General features: G+C 41.6%; 1 protein-coding gene across 1 annotated transcript in view; it reads right to left on the bottom strand.

Annotated features, from left to right (window-relative positions):
• Positions 1 to 1,018: 1,018 nt before the first annotated feature.
• Positions 1,019 to 9,331, bottom strand: part of LOC107528827 (leucine-rich repeat-containing protein 37A3) — a 31,490-nt gene continuing 23,177 nt past the window's right edge. Inside the window, exons 9-12 of the mRNA XM_087826493.1 lie at positions 8,228 to 8,493; positions 7,970 to 8,098; positions 1,224 to 1,360; positions 1,019 to 1,115 (exon numbers count right to left, since the gene is read on the bottom strand). Coding sequence (XP_087682619.1) covers positions 1,037 to 1,115; positions 1,224 to 1,360; positions 7,970 to 8,098; positions 8,228 to 8,493 — 611 coding nt within the window. The 3' untranslated portion in view covers positions 1,019 to 1,036. The remainder of the gene's footprint in view (positions 1,116 to 1,223; positions 1,361 to 7,969; positions 8,099 to 8,227; positions 8,494 to 9,331) is intronic.

The following is a 9,331-nucleotide window of genomic DNA, read 5'->3' as shown; positions in this document are numbered from 1 at the left end:
GGGTCAGGGTTTTAATATTCGTGGTAAACAGAAGCTCCTACTGTTTGCCAGGTAAAAACTGTGATTTGTCCTCACCAAACCACCTGGAAGGTAGGTGCCTTTCTTAGTACAGATAAGAAAACAGGCTTGAGAGAGCTAACTTGGGGGCCCAAGACTGCACAACTAATAAATGCTAGAATCAGAATTCTCACCCAGCTCTTTCTGATTCTAGTTGGAGAGGGAGCATAGTTTCCTCAGTAACAGAGCAAGTGGGCTTTGGAGCCAGGAATGCTTAGGTTGGAATCCCAGCTCTACCCCATGCTGTCTTCTGGGCCTTCCCTAAACAGGGGCCCAGGGCAACCCAATAAATGGACTAAGACGATGACTGCCACAGTGTCTGTATTTTTCATAGGCCCCTTGAGATAACATTGAAGACAAGTTTCTCTTGATATTCAGAAAAGAGAAGTCAAGTCACACTACCCATGGCCCCAGGAAGAGGGGTCAGAGTGTATGAATTCATGGAAGTTTCAAAACCTCTCTGAGCCTCAGTTCCTCATCTGTAAATTGGGGAAGATATCAGCTGATGTGAGGATTAAATAAGATAATATCCTCAGGACAGTTTTGGGTCTGTCTAAGCACGTGAAGATGACTAGCTATTATCATTACAGTTCTGGCAATTCTCACCTTTCCAAGCCAGTCATGTCCTGGCTTTTAACTGCTCCTCTGAGCACTGGAGCGAGTCCTTTCTTGTTTGAACCCCGGATATACACTTATTTGCCATCTGATTGGAATCATCAAACAAGTATTCATGCAATCACCTCTCCATACTGGAATAGCTAGTGTTCTTCTGGGTTCTGTTGTAGGAAACTGGTCCTTCCCCTTTTATTTTTTTAATGGATTTAAAAGTTTTTATTATTTGTCAATTATATCTCAATAAAGCTAGAAAAAAGATCACAAGATGACAAACTAAAAAAACAAATCAAAAACAAAATTTATTCTACACATAGTTCAGTACAATTTTCGGGTAGCCTGAGGATGGGGTCGCTGGGCGGCAGTGTCACATGCTGTGGTTCCCTTGGCTCTTAGCCACCGAGTGCGTAGCCTGAATCCTTAACACTGAGAATTCGCCACGCAACCTGGGGTGAGAGGAAGGCCAAGGCTTTTATACTCTCCAAAGGAACAATTAAGCTATTCATTATTTCCTCACGTTAGACAAGAATTCTGAATTGCTGCCAATCACTTACATTTTGTAAAACAGCTCATCCTCAGCAGCGGAATCCTCGTCATATAGCTTCTGTGCCATGGTTTCTATGCATGTGGAACTGAGAGGTCTGTATAAATTCCTCAACCAAAGCGGCTGCCTTGTCCAGAAATTGTCCTCCTAGAGAACAGTCAGGGAAATATGAATTCTGCTTTTCCCCTGCTTTTCCCACCACAGTACTTTATCTTCCTCAAATTTACCTCCATCTTGCTTTCCGCTGAGTCTCTCTTACGCTGGAGAATTCTAAAAAAGCCCCTTGGAGTAAAACACATACCAACAATTAGTGAGTGATTCATGCCATTTTCCGTGTCTCTCACAATGTATAGCTCTGGTCTTACTAGGACTGAATTGGTACCTGGGTCTATTCTCAGGAACAAAATCAACATGTGGACTTTGAAAATGATTCCTTGCATGCTGGGCTTCCAGAAGTTCTGTGGCTGTTTAATATGGCCCCACAATGTCTCTGGGAGACCTCTGCATGTGGCTTGGCATGGAGTATAGGCAGGATTTTAAGCCCCATTCACTTTCTTAGCCCTTGACCAAGTGCCCTCGTGGGGGGGGGGGGGAACCACACTTGGCAGAAGCAGTTTACTCTCTCCAGAAACATTTTACATGGGTCCCCTTTAGACTTCGTCTCACATGCATCATTGCTTGCGCAGAGTGGGAGTGCTTTTATTTTGCTAGATACTTCATCCTACAAGCTAAATCACACCAACTAAACGCCTGAGTCCCAACTAGCAAAGTTACCTAGCTTGCTGACTTTCCTATTGCAGGCTTGACACTGATAAGTGAGTTGTGAAATCAGGTTAAAGATCATAACTAGCACCAAAATACAAAATATTCTTTTAAAAATACAAATAGAATAGAAAAAAACAGAGCACATAATAATTTTGTTTTAGAAACTACTTATGTCTGTATAGTATGTGTGTACCGAGTTGTTACATAAAATGTAGCTCACAGCCCAAGCACAGTATAATCACCGGAGAAGTCCCCATGGGAAAGGAAGCATCTTTCTGACACTCACTAGCAGTGTGACCATGGGGCAAGATACCTTCCCTTTCCCCTTCTCCATTCCCTTTTTGTTAAAGGAAAAGACACACTACTGTCTAAGGTCTCTCCCAGTTAAAATCCTCTGAGGTTTGGAGAAAGGGAATAGAGAGAGTAGGGGTCTAGCAACCAGTCGGATGAGAAGAAAAGTTTCCCCACTACTTCACAGGAAGGACTCGCATATTCTACCTTCCATCAGCCCTGAAGGAGACTAGCGCCCTCACTCTAAGACCATGGCTTCCCCACCCCTTCAGAGCCTCCACCACTAGCAGGAACATGTACAACCAAGACCTCTCCCTCTGTACCCTATTTCCTTAAAGGACTAGTGACAGCAGACACATCTGTGCCAGTCCCACTCTATCTCAGCTTTGGCTGAGAGCTAATTTTGCAAAACCCAGGCAAAGCACCAGGATAAATAAGTATTCTTTCCGAATTTGGTGGTTTCTGTACTATAAAATGAGATTGAAATAGATGCATTCTAAGTTCTCCTCTAGTTCTTTTTCTTTTTTTTTTACTTTTATTAGCATTTATTTTGTGATGGATTTACTCTCAGGCAATGAGTTTTTTCCCTTCAGTTTCTACTGGGATACCTTTTTTTCTGTGCAACCTTCTCTTCCAGTTTAGGAACAATCTGCTCTTTTTCAGTAGGATCGTGTCAATGTGGCAGGGAGAGCATATGTGTGGGTTAATCCACCCTTGAGCTCTGTAAGTCCTGTGCTGCATCTTGGGAGCTTTGTTCCCCTGGAAGTGGTCAATGACCAGAGAACCTACATCTAAACACCTAAGCTCTGCAGTACTTTCTGTATTTTTAAGCAAGTGCAGCAAAAATTGAGCACTCTTTTTGGGCCACTGACCCTACATCCATCCCCATTCTTTGGCCTAGGCACCCCTACCAACTCTCCACTGTAACAACAGAATGGCACACACTGCTTCTATAAAGTGACATCCTTCAGATGCTTGGTGGCATTTCGGATATGCATACCCTTGAAGGCCTGGGAGGTTTCACGAGTGTTCTTAAAGTGAACACAAAGATTTAAACCTCTTGATTTGCATGATTTTGTGGAGTTTTCTGGGTCAAGTGACTAGCAAGCCATTTTCAGAGGTCACCTCAGGCTGCTTATGGGAAAAGGAAGCTCCTCTAGTTCTAAAATTCTACTTTAAAAGTTGTCAGACTCATATTTACCTTGAGTATCTTCCTTTATTTTCCTCTAATGGTGTTCCTTGACAATAAATCTGTTTTGGAAGAAAACAACATCATGATTATTTGTCACAATGACCACTATCTCCAAATCTTTATTTGTTCCCTTTTAAGTGAGATGATAACTTTTTTGAGGACAAAGACTCTGTTGAACAGCCCTCTGACTCTTCTTTCATAGTCCCTCACTTAGGATCTTGCATGCATTTTATTGGCTATTTTAGATAACATTCAGCAGATAATTCCTAACAAAAACTCTTAGAAGTAGGGAAAGAAAATGAAAGTATCTACCAGACACCTACACAGCAGCTTTGTTTTAAGGCCAAGAACGAGAGGAGGATGCCCGTTGTTACTGTTACTATTCATCATTGTTGAGGAGGCCCCTAATCAAAGTAGTAAGAAAAATGAAGGATTGGAAAGACAGAGACAAAACACAGTTGCCTATGAGACGATGCACAACCTAAAAAGCCCAGGAGCATTGATTAAAATTTTATTGTCAGTAATACGACAATTCAGTAAGGTGGCTAAATTGAAAATCAAGAGATTGACATGCAAACCTCAATAGCTTTCCTATATACCACAAATAACTAGTTAAAAAATGAAAGAACCCATTTACAATATCAATAAAAGTACATAAAGTACCTAGGAATAAACTTAACAAAAAATGTGGACGACTTATGTGATGAACACATTAAAACTCTTCTGAGGGACCTGAGGAAGAACGCATGACGTGAGACACTATGTTCCTGGAATGTTGTGAAGATGTCACTTCTCTCCAAATTAACCTACAAATGTGATGAACCCCTATTCAAATTCCAAGTTAGCTTTTAAACAAAAACTGGCCAGCTGACAGTAGAGAAAATATGCAAGAATACCTATGAAATGTATGGAAAAGAAGGTGAAAAGGCAGGAGCTTACCTTACCAGATATCAAAATACATGCTAAAGGAATTGGAACTATATAGCAATACTGCTGCAGGTACAGGAAAAGATAACTGGACCAACATAATCGAAACCAGACAAAGACAGTGTTTTAGATCAGTGAAAAAAGAATGAGCCATTCAATAAAGGGTTTTGAAACAGTTGGATCTTCATGCAGGGGGAAAGCAGTCAACTACACTAAAACCAAATAAAACTAATGATAGATTTTTTAAAATGTATAAATAGCAAGAATATTATAAAAAGGGCTAGAAGAAAATACCAGAGACTACTTTTATACCACAAGGTGACAGAGGCCTTGTTAACAAAACTTACACCCCACTAAGCCACCAGAGGACTGGCAAATATAGTGACAGATTGTCAACACAAAGCCTACTCTTCACAGCCCTTGCCCTCTTCCTCCCTCGACTGTTTGTCTCCTTCCTGTTGATTTATCTTAATCCTTTCTATGGCTTTCACGGAATTTCAAGGTTTCAAATATTCCCCAGTGACTCTGTCTTTGAGCAGACAGAACAGTGGAGTAAAAACCACAGGCTTTGCAGTGGAAGAGGGTGGTACTATCTATGGAAGAGGGTGGTACTATCATCCTCACAGGATTGAACCAGACAAAAAATGGAAAACTCTTCATCCTATGCTTGGCATAAACCAGTGCTAAGTTTGCTAATGGTGTCATGGACAAGGTGGTCAAATTTATCAAAGGTTCTGCCTGTGGTATCAGGCTCAGGTAGCTATTTGCCACCACCAGATTACAAAAATATTGCTTCTGGTCTCTTCCAGTACTTTCACGGGTTCTTTTTCCCCCACATTTATGTAAAGACTCTTGCTTAAGGTAAGAAATAGAGAGCTGCTGTTATTTCCATCTCAAATAGTTAAGTAGCTGTTCTATTACCATTTACTCATTTTATTCCACTGATTAGAATATTAAACTGTGACACTTCAAAAGTCTTAGGAACGCACGGGTCTGTCTATTGCTGGACTCTGTACGCCACTTCAAATAAGTAGTAAGTTGCATTACTCATTGTGGAATTGATAAAATGCCTCATCTTTCTTCCTCTGAACACTATTATTGTCCACTATAAAATAAAACATGGTATGGTCCACATCCTCAAAAAGCTTATCATCTAAGTGGGGAGAGGAAATAATGTAACCACATAAAGAACTACAAATGCAAAGTTAAACTACATAGAAATTAAATGCAGTATAGGAGTTAATAGAAATTCCATAAAAGCAAAAGGTCATGGGCCACCTGGAGATGCAGAGGGTACTGTCTGGGCAATGGTCAATTACTTTCTTCCCAGGGGTCTTGGCAAGCTAATCCCGTGCTAGTCCCCAGCCTCCTAGGTTCAGAAATCAGACTCTGTCCTCACCAAGAGAGAATTCACTTCTTCCTATTGGGGAAATCTCACCTTATCAATACTAGCAGGATTGATAAAAAATCGGAATTATGATATTGACCTGACAAGGAGAATTACACCTTTTCCACAGACAGCATCTATGTCTACGCAATCAGGGAACTACATTCTGTAGAGACAGGCCACCGTGTACTGAAGCACAATCAGAAGGCTACTTGGTAAGAACAGAATTAGAACAAAAGGAATCAGCTGAATCCAGCGTTGAATAGAAAAGACTGAGTTAGCTGGATCCATCTGTCTCCCTGACAGGCACAGCCTGGCTAGTGGGCCTGACTCTCCACATCTGCTGCCTGAGGTGCCATCTCTACCCTCAGGCAATGCTAGGATGGTCAATGCCCATGTTGGTCTCTTCTTCACTTTTTCTCTGCTTTTACTACTGACCAACCCTCCTGCAGATACACATTTCTCCTTAGCAGTTTATACATCCAATCAGGTTTTACTCAAGTCTGACAGACCAGGAAGCCATTTGGTCCTTACACATCTCTGCTCTGCTCCAGGATGTGTGGATCTTGCTTTTTCTCTCTTGGGGTGCAACCTTTTAAAAAATTGTTTACCGTATTTTTAAGTTCTCAGGGGAGGGGAACACCTCACTACTGCCCCAGAAAAAGTGGTGACAAATCTCACAAAAGGACTAGGGCCAGTGGGGCTGGAGTACTGAGGGAAGGCTTCATGAAGAAAGATGGACTTGAGCTGGCTTTTGAGATTCATAGGACTTCCACAAGCAGAGTAAAATTAGGGGACTTCAGATGGGCAAAGGGACAAACAAAAGTGGGAATGGGCATGGTGTGGCTAAGTTATGGCAAGGGGCTGCTTTGGCTGGAATGGAGGGCAGCCATGACCATTGAAAAGGTAAATAAGGTAAATTAGGTTGGATTAGTAGGGTAGAGTCAAGATCTCAGCTTATTAAATCACTCTTCTAATGTTAGCAACCTGCCTGTAGGGAAAATAAACTATTATGTAATTGAACAAAAGGGACACAGGCAAGCTCCAGGAACAGGTGACTATAATATGACATGCTTTAGAGAAGCCTGATGCAGGACTTAGGTTGCAGTGTTGCAGTGTTTTAACTGAGCCTATTTACACTGTGCCTCACACACTGGAGAAGAAAGCTGCAAAGTAAGTCTTATGAATTGACAAGAACACTTTTATCTTTGAGCCATGTCCTTCCTGCCAGGGTGGCATATGGCTCCATGGGGGTGGACATTCTATATATCTTCTCATTTCAGCCAACAAGGAAAGAAATCAGTGGTAGAAAGAGAGTAATTGGGGAGTAGATAAAATCAAAATCACTCGTTTTGAGTGGAAGAAATTTTGCTATCATGTCAACTCTGGCCTATTAAACTTAAACTTCTCAAAATAGTCTAGGGGGTTGTTATCTTGATTTCAATTCCACAGATATCTCTGGGAGTGGGCTGGGCTGCCTTTAAGAATCCCCGTAATATAATGGGTAGTAAAAGAACAAAGCATATCCCAGTGCTCATGACTAAAGAGGAATATCAAGTAGGAGTAGGTGGGAAAGTGGCTTTGATTTTCAGTTTGTGAGCTCTGAATCTAGTCTAAAGACAGAATATATTTTGGAGATCTGAATGGACTGTTGTCTTACCGCAATGAGACAGAAAATTACAATTACAATTATTACTGCTATAGCCACAGTTATTGTCACGATGAATTTGTTGTTATAGTCACCATATCCTTGTACTCCTTTTGTGAGCTAAAAACAAACAAACCACAAAGAACATTAAAAAAAATAAAAATGGAAAGGATAAAAACTAACTAATCTCTGGCCTATTCTAAAGTACGGCTAACTATTCTTAGTTACTATTCTAAAACCCCACTCTTTCTGGTGAATAGTTTATAGGTTCTTAAGGAACATACCAAATCTAATGTGTTATGGAAGCTGAGCACTAGCACTTTCTGGTATAATTTATTTATCTCCTGTGTTAGGTCCTCTTCTCACCTGCCCTAGGAACAGCGGCACCATTCTCCAAATGAGCAAAGGGGGAGATCACTGTCTTACAAAGTCACATGGTCACGTCGAGATGCAGACCCGGCGCCCCTGGTCTTCCCTCCTGGGTGCTTTCTCGGCACGTCCCAAACTGACTACAAGTCCAGGTCCCCTTTCAGGAGCTGTCCTCACCTCGTCAGACTCCTCCTCATCCTGCTCACCCCGGGCTTCCATCCTCTCGTGCAGATAGGTCTCATTTTCCCACTGACCAGTATCCCGTTGTGCCTTGGGAACCTTTACTTCTTCCTGCTTGCTGAGAAGCTTTACCAGGAGGCCTGTTCCAGAAAATAGTTTCCTCAATTTATTTTTGTAACTTGAATGGTAAAATTCAGGTTTAAGAGAAGGGTTCCATGTTTTTCAAATGACCAGGGGTATGTCTCCATCTTGTACATTTGAAAAAGGGAGTTTAATGAATGGCAATAATATTGATTCTATATCTTCTAGATTTCCCTCCAAGAAATAAGGCCATATGTAATTTAGTGCACTCATAGAATCACTTTTCTCATGAAAGTCTAGCTGCTCACTTATGAAGGCCAGTTTTGTGTCGCCACTTTTGTCTGAGGATGCCCTCTCTGGCTCAATCGTCAGCTCAGTGCTGGTGTTCCTCCGACCGTGTAATATTTTCATGAGTGGTCCTTCTATAAGTAGTTCTTCATCTGTCAAAAAAGAAGAGACCACTTTTGATACGAGAGACTCCTGGGACAGCTCTTTGTCAGTCCACAGCCATTCATCCCAGTCAAGTAAATTGGGAATCGGCAAATATTTGAATGCTATGTAGAGAGGAGAAAAGTAAACCCCAACTTAAACCTATGATTGTCAACACAACAAAAGGAGTAAAGGTATCTTTTGTAAAAGTGGTTATTTACTCAGAACATTTCATAGTGTGAAATATAGTGACTATATCTAGGATTATTCCATTGGTTCCCCAAGGGCCAATTGCCAGTTACTGAAAAAAAGCCAAGTCTGGAAGACCTCACTCAGCAAGACTCTCTGCAGATCTGCTGTGACTCCCCACTTTCAGGTACCCCATCCTGTCCTGCCTCCGATTCAGAGGAAGCCTGAGGCTTCCTCTGTCCACCTCCTCAGTGTGTTCATGTCTTGCTACCATCACAGACGACCACGATTAACGCCCACTGCTAACAGGTCCTCATCTGAACATGCCCTTCTCCACTTACCCACCGATTCCTTAGCTTGGTACCTGCTTCCACATATCCCAGCCCTCATAACAGAAGGCTCTACACAGAAAAACCCCCACTATGTCCACCCTTGCTCTTTGCTTAAATTTAGGCAGGCATCTGGGATATAGGTTAAGAGATTTGCCAGGTTGTGTGCAAATGTGGAATGTTCAATAAATCTATGGAATAAAACTTGGGGTTCTAAAATACAGAAGGGGAAAAGCAACTTTTGTCAGATGCATACTTTGCTTTCATTTCATGTCATTTCTTATATTTTCAGCTTTACTTGGGGAACCATCCAAAGCTTCTGACTGCATGA

This window comes from Miniopterus natalensis, chromosome 17 (genome assembly GCF_054644295.1).
Source record: "Miniopterus natalensis isolate mMinNat1 chromosome 17, mMinNat1.hap1, whole genome shotgun sequence".
Taxonomy (NCBI): Eukaryota; Metazoa; Chordata; class Mammalia; order Chiroptera; family Miniopteridae; genus Miniopterus; species Miniopterus natalensis.
Note: the sequence above shows the minus strand (reverse complement) of the source record. Positions and strands in the feature narration are given on the sequence as shown.